General features: G+C 41.7%; 1 protein-coding gene across 2 annotated transcripts in view; it reads left to right on the forward strand.

Annotated features, from left to right (window-relative positions):
* cmip (c-Maf inducing protein) overlaps nt 1-17081 on the forward strand; it is a 229479-nt gene that overhangs the window by 185590 nt on the left and 26808 nt on the right. For both annotated transcript variants that reach the window (XM_078544544.1, XM_078544545.1), the window contains exons 11-13: nt 9759-9824; nt 12178-12204; nt 14937-14985. In XM_078544544.1, the coding sequence (XP_078400670.1) occupies nt 9759-9824; nt 12178-12204; nt 14937-14985 (142 nt within the window). The remainder of the gene's footprint in view (nt 1-9758; nt 9825-12177; nt 12205-14936; nt 14986-17081) is intronic.

The following is a 17081-nucleotide window of genomic DNA, read 5'->3' on the forward strand; positions in this document are numbered from 1 at the left end:
GATTATACGAAGTTGTGTGTTCTGATTTACACGAATTCAAAGATGAACATTTAACTGAGAGGATTTGAGATACATAAGAAGGAAGATGCCCCTCTTGCAAAGCATGATAAAAATGGAATGAAAGCTCAGTCATTGCTCATGTTGTACTGCCCTGAGATTCCTGTTGCTTTAGCAGGGTACATAAGGATAAGTTGACACACACGCTGCATTGGCAATGTAATGAGATGGAATGGGTCCTCCCCAGCTCATTCCTTTTCCAGGTATGCCCATTAGATGTCCCGTCAAAGAGTGCCTGATGAACTTTGAAGGAATAACCTTCCCCTGGGCTCCAAATGATTGAAAGCCCACAACATCCTTTGGGTGGGCCAAAGATATAGAGATAATATTTAAATCGGTCACCTCTGTGGAAAATTTCTGCACTCCGTAGGCTTCTGGCAGCTGCTGTCATAACAGCACAAAAGGAGGCCATTCAGCCCATTGAGTCCGTGCACCCCTGTAGAGCACCCAGTCAGTCCCATTCCTTCAATGTTCCTGTAGGCCTGAAAGTTTATTCCCCTCAAGTGCCCATCCAATTTCCTTTTGAAATCATTGATCATCTCTGCTTCCACCAACCTCATAAGCAGCCAGCTCCTGGTCATTATCACTCGCTGCTTAAATAGGTTCTTCCTCATATCCAACCTGCATCTCTTGCCCAAAACTTTTTATCTGTGTTCCCTAGTTCTTGTACCATCAGCTAACAGAGACAGCTTTTCTTCATGTACCTTGTCCAAACCTGCCAATCTGGTACACCTATTAAATCTCCTCGTACTCTCCTTTGCTCCATGGAGAACAACCCCAGCTTCTCCAACCTAGCCTTCTCGCTAAATTACATCATCCCTGGAACCGTTCTAGTAAATCGCCTCTACACTCTCTCAAGGGCTCTCACATTCTTCCTAAAGTGTGGTGACCAGAACTGGAGGCAATCGTTGTCACCTAATCAAATGTTTATAAAGGTTCAGCACAACTTTGCTGCTTTTGTACTCAATACCGCTAAGAAGCCCAAGATCCCATATGCTTTGCTAATTACCTCAATACGCCCTGCCACCTTCATGGGTCCCTGAACTCAAGACCCGCAGGACCCTCCAGTCCTTGCACTCGAGCCCCCCCAAGGCCCCTGTGTCCCTGTACATGAGGCCTACAAGGCCTACCCGGTCCCTGCTCATGAGCTCCACCACCCCCATCCCCTGAGGCCCCAGTCCCTGCACACTCACCCTCCCACCTGGTTTCCCTCCCACCCCCCCCCAATCCCTGAACACTCTTTAGAACTGTACCATTAAGCCAATGGCGTCCCTCCCTAACCCTTCTATCAAAATGCATCACATCAACTTCTGTGCCACTTGTCTGTCTATTCTGCTAGCCTACATCCTTGTATAGTCAATCACTATTTGCCTTACACTTTCAGGTTTGTTATCTTTGGCAAATTTCTTAATTTCTTCCTAAGGCAGAGTTCGCAATATAATTGGGACATTTTCTCTTTTGAAGGCATTATTGCAAGTTGTGGAATTTGTTACTTGAAAATTTGTAATGATTTACTTTGTATTCAGTGGTTGGGGATTGACAATACCTACCAGGCACTTGGGCTGGGGCTTTCTGATCGTGCCAGTGGCAGACATCGTTACAGGCCTGATACGAAAATTTGGAGAGCGGCTAAAAGTCTGTTGACTTTTGACTGCTGTCCAAATTTTTGTGTCCCGCCCGTGACTATGCTCACCGTTGGTGGGATCAGAAAATCCTGCCCTAGGAGAATAAAAGGAAATCCAGGAGGGACTACATGCAACTAAGGGAATTTTAGGTAAAGCGTTTGAATTCAAGCATACAAGTAGTCCTTTGGCAACAGTAAAATATTAAGAATGGAGAGTTTCATTTTGGCTCATCATGAAGCCCACCTTTTAATGGGTGTTAGGATGGGGGTGGTGGGGGATAGGAGGGGAAGACTATGATAAAAATGTTGCTTGTGCCCTCTATATGTAGTGAATAAGGCAGCATAAACAATCCTATGGGATAATAGTTTACCCCTTTACAAACCATTTATTGATTTTAGAGATCATAATTACATCAGTCTTTTGTTCTCTTGTCTGACTTCGTTTTTGCATTTAACAAAACAGCTTTAGTGATTAGAACAACTCACTTATAGATATACACTCTGCCCCCCCCAACAGAGCACCTGCCTTATGATCTGTTTGGAGAAGTGCCTTTGTGCATTGTGGCCATAGGCTTGCCACAGTCATGTGACCTCCGATGTCATCCTTGGTGTATAAAGGCTTGAGAGTAAAAGCCATTTGATCCACCAGTTGAAACATGATGTCAGGAGTCTTTAGCTGAAACTAAGTAGATTTTGATAGCTGTAAGAGAGGCAGTGGCTTTATTGTTTTGGTGTCCTGATCTCCATAGCCAGGAATAGTTTTAGGGCAGAGAGCCCTGCAGCTGCACTCTAACTTGCACAAGGCCTGAGGCCCAAGCCGTACAAATGACCACAAGAACGAAAAGTGCATTCAGTTATCCCCTTTTGTGGATGCTAAAAATGTCAGGCACACAGAGGACATCCATAGAGGAAAATCTATTGTATATTTAAAGTGTTGTCTTTAAGGTCACCACTTGCCTTTTATGTATATATTCCTAAAATGTTTTTGATTGGCTTCTATTTAGTGCGTTTGTAAGAAGCAAAAGATGCTTCTTCCAACATAATTGGCTGTAACTTCCGTGAATGGCAATTGCCTGGGAAGTTCAAACTCGCTTTGGGCAATCGCCCTGCACTGGGATCCATCTGAAAATGTGATTTAGATCGCAAACTTTGGATGGTTCTGACAGCCTTACAGCAATGGTAACCCAGAAAAAGTTAGAAGAATTGAATTAAAACCACTTCTAGCTTCTGGGTAACTATTGCACTGATCTTCCACTGACCCCCATGGTGCTCCTCCCACACTCCAGCCCCCACAACCCAACACTGAACCCCCATGGGACCTCCCCATCACCCCCTTCACCCACCACCCCTCTTCCGCACCCTCCGACTTGACTCTTTCCCCCTCCCACCCCCAGGCCCAACCTGACCCAAATCCCGCATCCAGCCCCCCCAGGCCCAACCCAAGCACCCAGGCCCAACCCGAGCCCCCCGTCCCTCCACAGGCCTGACCCTACCCCAGCAACCCCAAACAAATCCTACCCACTTACCTTGTGGACTTGCCTTCTCCTTGGCTTATCAAAGTGGCTGAACCTTTAAACTTACCTGCTTTATGTCAGCTAGTGCCATAAAAAAGGGGTCGGGGCTTTCTTGCCTATTACTGAGCCACTGACTGTAGGCCTCAGAACCCGCTGCACTACGCAGGTCTTGCCCAGCTCAAGTAGGAAGGTCGGGCGAGGTAAGAGTGGCTGGATTGCTGAGTAATTAAGAGCAGAGTGGCAATCCGACTCGAGTGCCACTCCACCGGAAGCTATGAGCTAATATTTATGTCCAAATTTGGATTCAGAAGAACTTCAGTAATATTAGAAGATTAAAGATGGCATAGAAACGGACAGTAGTTAGGGGAGTAGAGGAGGGTGTTTAATTGCATGTTTGAATCAGTGGAATTCTTTTTAACTTTAGCAACCTACATAACTCAAGATACTGACAGTGTTAATTCTTAGAGGACCTCACAATTTGATTTAAAAAAAAACCTGAACAGGTCACTTTGATTTTGCTGAACAAGTTTCACCTGTTAATGTACACTATGTTAATGGAAAAATCTGCAAACGTTATTCATGTGCTCAGTTAGAACGCCTTTGTGTAGCTGAGGCATTAACAATCAAGCAACGTGTTTATCAAGGGTTGTGGTACACCAGTGTTTTGCTCACAGGTAAGATGGCAGGGTGTATTTCAAAATTACGACTGTGTAACAGTGAGGCCAAATCACAAAAAAAACTTTCCTTCTCCCTGGAATAATTGGCTCAGTTCCAAATGTTGAAACCCTTGCACAGTTCTACCAGACCCCCGCAGTTTAAATACAGTTCATTTTGGGAATTGATTAATGTCTATCCTTACACTTCACCCAAGCTTTCTGTGCAATATTTCCTTATATTTGACACATTTTAAGATGTTAATGTGGGCAAGGAATTGGGCTCAGTGGTGCCCATTTTTAAGGCACTGAGTGCTCTTCGGGTTCCAAAGTGGCGTCCTCTTCTACCTCCTTCTCCTCCTGATCCTCCTCTTCCCTTTTCTAGTAGCTTGTCCTGCTCTGCGTGGCCTCTGCTCACCCAACCCTGCTCGATTGCAAGAGGAATGCTACCCGTGCATCCATGACTGGCAGCAACTGGTTTGTGCAGAAGGTTTGAAGTCAGCACGCACCACTCACTTTTGAAACTTGAAACAAGTATAGAAAGCATCAAAAACATGCAGAATTGTAGCAACAGCCAGAAGTAATCAACCAGCAACTAATCTGTAAGTTGTTGATGATTCCTTTAAATAGTGCAGGTGTGGCGTCCTTCATGCTACTTAACATGTGTTTGCAAGGTTAAGAGAGAGTGTAGCCTGAAGCATGGGGCTTCAAAACGGCACCACTGGTGTCAAATCAGTGTTGTATACTGATTGATGTCATGATCTGCTTCCTCCATGTGATTCCAGTGGACCTTAAGTGAGCATGTACTAACCCCTTTACCATGAGGCATCAGAAATGTAATTGCATGCCACTGATGTCATTTTCGAATCCTAAGGGCCCTAATGCTCCTACACTGTGCAACCCCTGTGGCTGCAGCATGGCTGGTAGAAGGCTACTGATTCCCAGTGGAGGAAACGGCAGATGGCCTTGGAGGATGGCCCAAGCAGCTCTGGGACTAGAAATTCCAGCTTTAGACTGCACCATCTCGGCATGACAGACAACAGTAAGGGCATTGGTGGAGTGGCAGTGGTGGAATCTGACATCCTAAGAGAGGACAGCAGGATCGTGCTCCATGGTGCCATTGCCATCCCCTAGGATGCCACCTCAACAATCCTAGTATTCTGTTAGAGGACAGATTGCTGAACTTGCAAACTCCTTTGAACACTGGTATCTGTAGCAGTCTAAGCTTCCACTGCAGCACTTTGGACTTTTGGTGAAAGCTGCTTGTGCTGCAATGGAAGCTGAGACATTGGTCATCAGATGCTACATTATGATTGGGTCCACAATTGTGTTGACAGAATTGGCCACCACTTCCATGCTGGAAAGGATGAGCTCCAAGCTCAGAGCAATGCCTTGTGCCAAGTTTATGTCAGATCCCTTTACGCTCTTTGGCATTTAAAGCAGGCTTTCTGGGAGGCTTCCCAATACGCCAGATATTTTACTGTGTACATTCATCAGGCTTCTTGTACAGTCTGCCCCATCGAAGTTCACATTTGAATCCTCTGCAGCAGAACTCAGGAGTGGCCTTGCCCTCAGGCGAGCTGGCACCTGCGTTATCCTTGCCCTTTGCCCTGGCTGCAACTTACTTGTGTCCAAATGTCTGACTGCCTGCAGATCCACCTCCAGGCTTTCCTCTCAGCTACGTGCATTGCCGATACCTGAGCTGATGGCTGTGATTGCAAAATCAAGTGACAGTGTTGTGTCTTCAGCATCACTCTCATCTTGGTGTTCCTCCATTGCCTGGTCAGGTTGCACTCTTGGGTACCTGAAAGGGAAAAAGACACAGGGGTAAGTTTGTGGTGAGGGGAGAGGGGAAAGAAAGAAGTGCATGCTTACACCATCTGCAGCTTCTCAGTTGGAAGAGACTGTTGAATGAGTAGGAAGTGGTATCTGAGAAGAAGGATTAGGTATGAGGATGCAGCCGCCTTTGATGGGTTCCGCCCTGACATTGGCCACAGCCTCCTCATTGGCCATTCCAATAATGGCTAGCACCATGTCCTCCCATGTGAGTTAAAGCACGTTGGCATGCCTCTACCCTCTAATTCATTCCTGCTGCCCTCTGTATAGTAGCAAGAGAGAGAGAGAGAGAGAGAGAAGTGTGTCAGTGAGTGAAGTTATGTGCAACATATTTGGGAGGTATGGCTGTCATGGTTGAATAGCTGGCAGTCTGCAAGCTGTGTAATGTGGGTGTGAGCCTTGCAGCAGGGCTAAGTCTGTGTGGGTGAGGTGGAGCTAATTAGGTATGAGTCGAGATTACTAGGGATTGTTGGTGGATGAGAAGTGGGGGTGTGGTGCATTGAGCAGTGTCTGAAGTTAGTGGGAAATGGCATTTGAAGATACATTCACTGACCTTGACCATTAAACTTCATGCAACTTTGCATCCAACCCAGTCCTTTGGATTAAACTTCTGACATTAACCTCTTTGGCTGGTTATTCCCATTGCTTTCTCATTGTTTGTGTGGAAGGTGGATACAGGATTCTCTCTTCCTTTCCACCTCCTCCACCAAGTGCAGCATCTTGGTGCACACTGCCTCCTGTGGTTGGACCATTGTTGATGGTTATACAGCCCTATTCCGAATGATTTTAACACCTCCAACTTCCAAAATGTGCACTCTCCCTTTAAGAGTTGCAGGCTAGCTCTAATAGTGTTAGTGAGTAATGATATTGGGCTCCCTGCTGATGTGTGCAGCCAATAAACACCGAGTGCTGGCTGCATGCAGAAATTATGAGAACGAGCAGACAACCCAAAGATGAAGATTGAACGGTCGGGGAATAATTCTGTATCATGATCCCCATCGCCCATTTTCGGGCTATCCAATTTAGCATCCTGTCTTCACTGGAGATTGAGAAAAGAATGTGAACTTGCATTCAGGATTTTTGAATGTTCGCTTTTATTTCCTGAATGCACAGAGCGCAGCTAATTGATTTGTAATGGGCTAACACACAAAATGTAATGTGCCAGGAATCTCCATCTTAGTCTGTATTTTCTTAAAACAAATGCAATAGATGAAGTAAGAAAATTGTGACATTATTTTGAGTTTGTGATCATTGAACTGTACTTAATCAGATTCTGATAACTTGATGTACAGCATGATTAAACATACATCCGTCTTTCTTAAAACTTTCTAAGACTCAACAATGGCATTAGGGAGCCTAATTCATCCACTAGAAAGCCTACAGGGTGAAGTAGATTACCCGCATATGTTGTCAGTTAATATTTTTAGGCAGCCTATCCCATGTTGTAAACTAATACTAACACATCCACCTTTGATGACCTTTGATGCCCTAGTTACCATTAAACACCCCATTGCTCTCTCTCATCTTAGCCCTTCTCTCTGGCACTGCGCTCATCTCCACTCCGTAAGTCCAAGGGACACAGTCTTGAACCAATTTGCAGACAACTGGTTCAGCCACTCACCACCAGATCTGCCTAGACCACATAAAGCACCATCAAATCCTGCTTTTGCCTGGTTATACTGCCCACTCTTCCAGGATCAATGAGGAAAGCAAAGATAACCCCCGGAGAGTTCCAAAGATTCACAACCCTTGAGTGAACATATTTTTGCTCATCTCTTTCCAAAAAAAGGGCAACCCCTTATCCTGAGACCATGACTTCCTTTTCCAGGCGGGGAAAATGGCCTCTCAGCATTTACCCTGAAAGTCCTTTAAGAATTTTCTAAGTTTCAGTGAGATCACCTCTTATTTTTCCAAATCTCAGAGAATTTGGCCCCATTCTACTCAATCTTTCCTCATGAAATAGCCTTCTTGTTCCAGAAATCAATCTCGTGAACCATTGTTGCACTGCCCCTAAGGCAAATGTATTCTTCCTTTGATAAGGAGACTAAAGCTGTGTACAGTATTTAAAATATGATCTCCGCAAAGCCCTACCTAATTGCAGCAAGATTTTCTTGACTGCAAAACATAACATTTCGAAATATTTTGTCATCAATTGATCAAGGAAGGAGCATTTCAAGTTTTGAAAATACAAGATGATAACCCTGTAGTTTTCTGTCTGGGATTTTTATGTTGCATCACTTTTTCAGTAGAATTAGCTGCACGATTCATCCAGGATACAACCAAAATGAAGTGTCCAGGTCAATTCAGATAGTGATATCAGAAATCAGAATTGTGAACTGTTACATCCTCTCTAAAAAGAATTATCATGGAAATGAAATACAGAGTTGCAAAGTTTTTATGTATCTAAACTTATGGGCTTAATGATAACTAATGGTGACTTGGCAGACCAACATTGCCACAGGCAATGGTTGCATATCTGTTGTATTGTGCCTTGTAAATTCATTGTCCTTCACTCTTGAGATTTTTCTTACACAATAATGGAAGCTTTTCCAGAAAAGACAATGGATTAGATAGTGAGTGTTTAGTCCAGAAGATTTCAAATAGGACATCTTGTTTTGGCATTTGGGGACATACTGAAATAACATTTCTTAGACAATTGAATTACACGTTTGACGAACAGCACCACTGCAGCTTAAGCTGGGCAATTTTAGAAGAAATTTTGATCTTAACTTGAATTTCAAGCTGTAGGAAAGTCCCTACATGAAGCAAACATGAATTTAAGTTAACCTTATTCTTGTCAGACTTATTGTTGATTAGTGTGCCCTATATGTATGTAATAACATATCTGACCAAGTTCCTGGTGTGAAAGTTTGAAACGACTATAACTTGCCAGCAGCAGAGTGAGTTTCTTTGTTATCATGCCGTCTCATGTTAGTGAAAGTACCCATAATTTTCTGTCACTAATTATATATCCATTGGTGGCGCAATTAACTAGGAGCAGTTGACCCTTTGACTCTTATTGATTTTAAATCAGTTCTAGAACACTGGCAGTTATGAGTTATCACCAGTGCAGCTCCCACATCACTCAAGAAGCTTGACACTGTCCAGGACAAAGCAGTCTGCTTGATTGGCACCACATCCACAAACATTCACTCCCTCCACCACTGGCGCACAGTAGCAGCAGTGTGTACCATCTACAAGGTGCACTGCAGGAATTCACCAAGGCTCCTTAGGCAGCACCATCCAAACCCACGACCACTACCATCTAGAAGGACAAGGGCAGCAGATAGATGAGAACAGCACCACCTGGAAGTTCCCCTTCAAGTCACTCACCATCCTGACTTGGAAATATGTCGCCGTGCCTTCACTGTTGCTGAGTCAAAATCCTGGAACTCCCTTCCTTCCTAATAGTACTGTAGGTGCATCTACACCACATGGACTGCAGTGGTTCAAGAAGGCAGCTCACCACCACCTTCTCAAGGGCAACTAGGGATGGGCAATAAATGCTGGCCCAGCCAGCGAAGCCCATGTCCCATGAATGAATAAAAAAAAAAAGATAATTTACATGAATGTAATAACGGTTTTATATTTCACTTCTGTAAATTGCTGGCTTTGGATGGTGAAATATTTACTCTGAGCAAATAAATTGTTTTACATAAAAAAAATTCTGGGACATCCATAACCAGAACCAATGATCAGGATGCTCCTAGTCTACCCCGATACTTAAGGGAATGAAGGGATATGGAGATAAGATGGTAAAGTGGAATTGAAGTTGAAAATCAGCCATGATTTTATTGAATGGCGGAGCAGGGTTGAAGGGGCATATGACCAACTCCTGCTCCTGTTTCTTATGTTCTTATACAGTTTTTGGAATCTTGTTTGTTTCTCACACACAGAATAAAATAGTTCATTCTACAAGCAATTCTTTGTTAGAAAAATTCTGGTTATCAGCTGCAATGAAATACGCAGCATAGTTTCATATATTTAGTTTTACTTTTAGAAAATTGTGTGTCGATTATAAACGGAAGTGTAATTAGTGCGGGAGCTGATATATCTGTTTGTCTTGTCCCGCAGGTCAGATTATGATGACTGGAGACCTGCTCTTGCTAGCCTTCTTCAGCCTATTCCCTTTCCCAAAGAGTAAGTATAGCAACATAGAGAACCTATATAATGCCTGTATAACATATTCACTTTTCTGTAAAAATCACTGTTTTACCTTCCATTTGTCAAAGTAAGGTCCAGATTTATATAATTAATTTAATTTAAATTCCTTGGCTGCTGTGGTGGGATCTGAAGTCATATGTCTGGAGCATTAGTCCAGGCCTTTGTATTACTGGTCCAGCAATGACCACAATGCTACCAAAACCCTGATTGTGGAAATTCTATAGATATGGATGACAGACATGAAGGAAGCCAAATAAGTTACAGGCATCTGCTAAATACTACTAGGTCGGAAGGAGACTTTGAACCAAAAATGTTGATCGATACATACAGGAACAGATACAGTTCTCATAGGTGACTTCAATTTACCAGAAATAGATTGGGAAATCTTAGACACAATATTAGATTATTAATTGGAACAGGTAGCCAAAGAACCCACTCAAGCAGTGGAATTATTAGACCTGATATTAAGGAACAACTAAGAGATTGTCTAGGAAGAAGAATCCCACTGGAAAGAATCCCACTGGAAGCCCAACATGACCATCAAATGTCCCCAAAGGCCCAAACTAGGGTAATGAGGCTAATGGAGATCCTACCACACCAGAACTCTGCCCAAAGAAGAAAATCCAAGCATTGGACCAATACAGCGTAAATAATATCTATCCAGTGAATACTGTAGACATCTTTTTTGTCTTACGCTATATTGTATTTACAGCCACCTCCACAGCCCCTCTCCTGCATGAGGAAATTCTCAGTGCTGAGAACACTGGTCAGTATGTTACCTGTCATAGGAACACTTGGATGATTTAGCTCGAATTAATTTTTGCTAACTCTCTCCAAGTCAGTTATGTGTGGTCGATTAAAGGGATTGTCATAAGAGGAACTGTTGAGCAGGTTGGACCTGTGGCCATTGGAGTTTAGAAGAATGAGAGTTGATCTTATTGAAATATATAAGATTCTAATGAGGGGGTAGATGCTGAGAGGATGCTTCCCTTTGTGGGGAATATAGGACTATTGGGTACAAGGTCTGAATGAAAAGTCTCCCATTTAAGTTATAGATGAGGAGGAATTCCTTCTCTCAGAGGTTTGTTAATCTTTAGAATCCTCTACCCTGAGAGTAATGGAGGCTGGGTCATTGAATATATCCAAGGCTGAGTTAGACAGATTTTTGATCTACAAGGGAGTTGAGGGTTAAGGGGGGCAGGCAGGAAAGTGGATTAGTCATGACCTTATTGAATGGTGGAGAAGGCGAGTGTAAGTGGGCTACATCTCCTATTTCTTATGTTCTTATGAGGTGACATCTGCTGGGCTCCCTAATGTCCCACTTGCAAATCGAACTGTCAATAACTTCAACATAAGGATTGATAGCCCAAATACTCTGTAAAATGAAAGATAAAATATCAATTACATTTTTAGCTCCAATTAAATTGCCATTTACCAGTTCAGAAACACACAAAAAAATATGATTGGGTTTTTGGAGGTAAAGCATTTCCTCACTTTCTGGCTACTTTTAGTTGGAATTGCATAACTCACTAAAGCTACTATGAATTGACTACAGGATTTGAGCATAGTATTGAGTGGGGCAACAGTGGTCAACTGTCCAAAATTATAAGGTGTTTCTGTAGCTTAAAGCGAATAACTTCTGTGATTTGCTTTCACTGTAAGCAATGCAATGTATTAAGTTTCTGTATGCAAACTGTATTGTTTAGCTGGGGGATGAGTATGAAATGTAGCCTCTGCTGTGCAGTGCATTACCTTGGGACTCTGAGTAATGAGTATGGTGATTTCGAAACTACAACCCAAGGGGTCAGAATTAGAAGCTTTAATCGAGCTCTCTTCTGATTCAGTATGCATCTACGTCATGTCATAGGTGTCATCTAGTTAGCACAGCCAACTTCAACGGAAACTCATAAATAAGGCAAGGAAAACAAATGGCTGACACATTGCTATTTTATTTTGCTGTTTTCTAGTGACCCACAAATAGGATCCTAGAGTTCACAAAGACTAAATTGCTAAATCTAACATGGTCCAATGAATGATCTTTAACAGGTTCTCTAATGTATTTTCCTAACCACACATGCCCTTAAGTAATTTTCCATACACTGCTTGCTTGTACACCTGGAGGCTTTAGCATTGAAAAAAGAAAAAAATATTTTATCAACAGCTATTTCTCATTTCTGTTTTTTAATGTATCTAACACACCATGGCTGGAATTTATGATGTCTTTGTGAAAACATTCTAAAATGTAATAAACCATGTATAATTAACCAATAAATGTTACACTGCTGTACTACTGATGGATATATAAAATGGCTGTGCATTTTGTCAACAGGGCACTCGCACATGTGAAGTTCACAAAGTAAGTTACATGCTTTATATGTTTTTAATTTATAAAGACAAGATTTTCATGAATACAGATAGTGTTTTGAAAAAATAACAGTTCAATTTAATTCCTTTGTTAATATCCTAGGCACATAGCACTAAATATAATGAAATACATGTGCGAAAATATACTGAATTGAGCGACAGTTCTTTATGTTCTGCATTCCATATATGCAGGCATAAACATAAATCGCTGGCTTTTCCCACCCCATCTCACCACCCTCCAACCCCCAGTAGTTACATTACTGCAGGAGTTCCTCAAGGTAGTGTCCTAGGCTCAAACGTCTTCAGCTTCAACAATGACCTTCCTTCATCATAAGGTTAGAAGTAGGGATGTTCGCTGATGATTGCACAATATTCAGCACCATTCGCAACTCCTTGGACACTGAAGCAGTCCACATCCAAATGCAGACCTGGACAATATCCAGGCTTGGGCTGACAAGTGGCAAGTAACATTTGCGCCACACAAGTGCCAGGCAAAGACCATCTCCAACAAGAGAGAATCTAACAATCGTCTCTTGACATTCAGTGGCATTACCATTGCTGAATCCCCCACTATCAACATCCTGGGGGTTACCATTGACCAGAAACTGAACTGGACCAGCCATAAAAACACTGTCGGCTATAACAGCAGCTCAGAGGCTAGGAATCCTGCAGCAAGTAACTCACCTCCTGACTCCCCAAAGCCTGTCCATCATCTACAAGGCACAAGTCAGGAGTGTGATGGAATACTCCCCACTTGCCTGGACGAATGCAGCTCCAACAACACTCAAGAAGCTCAACACCATCCAGGACAAAGCACCCCATTCACAAATATTCACTCCTTCCACCTCCGACGCACAGTGGCAGCAGTGTGTACCATCTACAAGATGCGCTGCAGGAACTCACTAAGGCTCCTTAGACAGCACCTTCCGAACCCACGACTGCTATCTAGATGGACAAGGGCAGCAGACACATGGGGACACTACCACCACCTGGAAGTTCCCCTCCAAGCCACTCACCGTCCTAACTTTGAAATATATCATAGTTCCTTTTCAGTCACTTGGTCAAAACCCTGGAATTCCCATTGCTAAGAGCGCTGTGGGTGTACCTACACCACATGGACTTCTGCGGTTCAAGAAGGCAGCTCACCACCACCTTCTCAAGGACAATTAGGGATGGACAGTAAATGCTGGCCTAGCCAGAAACGCCCACTTCCCATGAGTGAATATAAAATAAAATGGGAAACAGTTATAAAATATATGGTGTATAAAATGTCTCTTAACTAAGGGATACTCAGCATAAGGTGTACAGCTAAATCTGGCCCAACTGCCTCTTTGAAGTTCTCAAAATGTACTTGTTTATTCAAAAACTACTGAATTTTATATTGTTAAATACAAATACTTAATCATTCGCATCCATTTTTTTAAAAAAAAGTGGTTCCCACAATAGAAATCCCTTAAAATGCATAAAATTAATCTTGTCCCTTATCATACAGAATAATTTATTATGCAGTGTTATTTGCAGATTGTTTGATTAAATGTGTTTGAATTCTCTTAAATTAGAATACTTCAGAAATTTGATTATTGATTTATTAAGGATACATTCCAGCTCCTAAGTTTGTGCGTCAGTAGTATAAATCATACTTTCTACATTGGCAGGGTGCCTATGCACTGCATATGTTATGAGTACTCTGTGGGTATGCAATTTAGTAGTGTGTGCATATATATAATTCTGAGGTTTTTTTTCCCTAAAAAAAAATCCAATTCTTAATGCTTGGGTAGTTTCAATGTAATTGTGTGATAACTTGTACCATTCAACATGATTGGTTTGTGGGTTAGTACAACATCTTATAACTACAGGAATAATCATCGATTTACAGTTCCAAACTGCCTTCTGGACGTATTTAGTAATATTTTCCTCAGTTATTAATGTGTACTAATGCACTCCACCAATATTTCCACTCACAATGACCAGAGGGAAATATACCTCCACATAGGTACAATACAATAATCAAATGATGTATGATTCTATTCTCAAATACACAACTTAACACACAACAAATCATGTTTTCGAACAATACAGAGCTTTAAATTGTATCGAAATACGTCATCCTGTCACTTGGATGTGATGAAAATAACAAGACTCATGTAGTTCTAGTCACTCCATTGCCCAAGAAAAGGCTTAATTAAATACCGTCTTCAAAAAGACAGTGCTTTGGTGATGTTACCTGGTTTGTACACAGTGCCAGCTGAGAGCACACATAAGTGGATAGACTTAGAGCTGAAATGGACACATTATATTCACCAGGGACACACCAGCAGCACTTGCTGATTACCCTCAAATTTCCAACTTAAAAGCAGTTGAAAGTTTATTAAAAAAAGCCTTTTACACTGAAGCACCCGGGAGATCCTTTTGATGAATGTTGTCCCTTCAAATTTCTCTAGTCTTGTCCTCAGCTGGGCCGGAGTCCAGTCATGTAAAGTTACAATAATTGGGGTCTTTTCAAGGTTTTCTCTGGGGAAGAAAAAAATAATCAAATCTTGGCCTAATGTCTTTTAATTCTGCTGTGATTCTTCACTCCCAAGTTCATTTACCATCAGCAGCAAGAGCCAGCTGGGGTAGAAACTATTCCTATTTTTAGCAAGATTTCCTATCTCACATTTACATTGTTTATAAAGACAATAGGAGTTAAGTAGTTTATAATTACCTATTCATACTTTTTCTCAGAGATTTGAAGTACGTCATACAGAGATTTGCAGAAGATCCAAGACAAGAGGTGAGCAAAATCCACAAAATAGGCCGTAAAATGTGATGAGCCATTCAAAAGTCCATTGACTTCGGTGGGACCATAAAATCCCACCAGCATAAATTTCCACCTATAGATGTTACAGATGGCAATATTAGTTGATAAATGTTTGTATGATATTCTTTGCTATAATGCAGGAGTTAATCAATTTATTGTAGCCTACAAAAGTCAGGTCCACTACTAGATGTGTAGCAGGAGTGAAGCATAAGAGTGATTAATGCCTTCTCCAAAATAGCAAACAGACAAGAGTATGCTAAGTATTTACCTGCTTATGTCACCAGTAGTGATTTCAAGGTTTATCTTTCTAAGCCACATTTAAACGTGCTTTGCATTTGATAAATCACAGAATCATAGAAGGAGGCCATTCAGCCATTGAGTCAGCACTGGCTCTTCTAAAGAACAATCCAGTTAGGCCCATTTCTCCCCACCTTTCCCCACATCCCTGCATTTTATTTCTCCTTCAAGCATTTATACAATTACCTTTCTGAAGATGACTATGGAATCTGTATCCACTACACTATCAGGTGGTGCATTCCAAATCCTAATCACTTATTACATTAAAAAGGTTTTTCCTCATGGTGCCTCTAGTTCTTTTGTAAATCACCTGAAATATATTCCCTCTGGTTATTGGTGTTTCAGTGATTGGAAATTGTTTCTTAAACCATCTAAATTCTTGTGACTTTAAACGCCTCTATCAAATCTCCTCTTAACCTTTTCCGCTCGAAGGGAAACAATGCCACATTCTCCAGTCTGTCTGTGTAACCTCAATCCCTCATCCCTAGAATCATTCTAGTAAATCTCTTCTGAACCCTCTCTAAAGTCTTCATGTCCTTTCTAAACTGTGGTGTCTGCAATAGGATACAATAGTCCAGCTGGGACCAAACTAATGTTTTAAATAGGTGAAGGATAACTTCCTGGCTTTTGTAGTTTATGTCTTTATAAAATCCAACATCCCATTTATTTATTAACTCATTTGTTAGCCTGTCTGCCACCTTAAAGGATTTATGCACAAACACATTGAGATTTTTTATGTGTTATCTCTCTTTATTCTTCCTAACAAAATGTATCACCTCACAATTTTCTATATTGAACTTCATCTGCCATGTACCCCAAACTGTCTATGTCCTCTTAAAGCCTATGACTAACTTCCTCACTGTCTATTTCCAAGTGTGTGTCATCTGCAAATTTTGAAATTGTGCCCTGAACTCCCAAGTCCAAATCATAGTACTGAAGTTTGGGGAACTCTGTTGTATGCTTTCCACCAAATCCAAAAAATAGCCATTCACTACAACACTCTGTTTTCTATCCCTTAGCTATCCCTCCAAAGCCATCTACTCCCACCGCCTTTTCATCATGTGTTTGGAGAACATCCTGTGGGTACAGGACATCTCTGTTCCTTTCATGTTTCTCCACCAAGAACTTCAGTACAGAATTGAAAACTTTTCTTTTTCATGTTCAGCCATTTTCTGTCTTTCCCAGATTAGGTTCGGCTGCCACAGGAATCACAGCACCTAGAATTAGTTTAAACCCTTGCCCATTGCAATAGTTAACATGTCCACAAGGATATTGATCCCAGCTGTGATCAAGTGGAGACTATCCATCTTGAACAGGCCTCTCTTGCTTCACAACTGGTCCAAATGTCCCATGAATCTGAAGTCCTCCCTCCTGCACCATGTCTAACCTACGCATTAATCTGAAGTATTTTCCTACTTCTATGCTCACTATAAAGTGGCGCTGGGAGTAATCTTATTCTCAACATCCTCTACGGGAAACCTAGGAGTTGTGTGATCAGGGGAAGCGTAGCTGGGCATCTCAATCAGCTTGAAATATTGTTAATGAGTAGCACAGACCAGGAACTGACTATTAGAATAGTGGATTCAAAGTCAAATCAAGTACAGAAAGAGAAATAAAGAGAGGGAAAGAACAAATGGGTAGAGAAAAAGAGAGTAAAGAGACAAAGAAAAGGTTTTAAAATATATATTTTTTAAATCTCCAACAATAATTAAAAGCTGAAGGGATGAGATTGCAAACTTGTAAAAGTTAATTTTAATTGCGAGATAGGTTGT

This window comes from Cetorhinus maximus, chromosome 6 (assembly GCF_964194155.1).
Source record: "Cetorhinus maximus chromosome 6, sCetMax3.hap1.1, whole genome shotgun sequence".
Classification (NCBI taxonomy): Eukaryota; Metazoa; Chordata; class Chondrichthyes; order Lamniformes; family Cetorhinidae; genus Cetorhinus; species Cetorhinus maximus.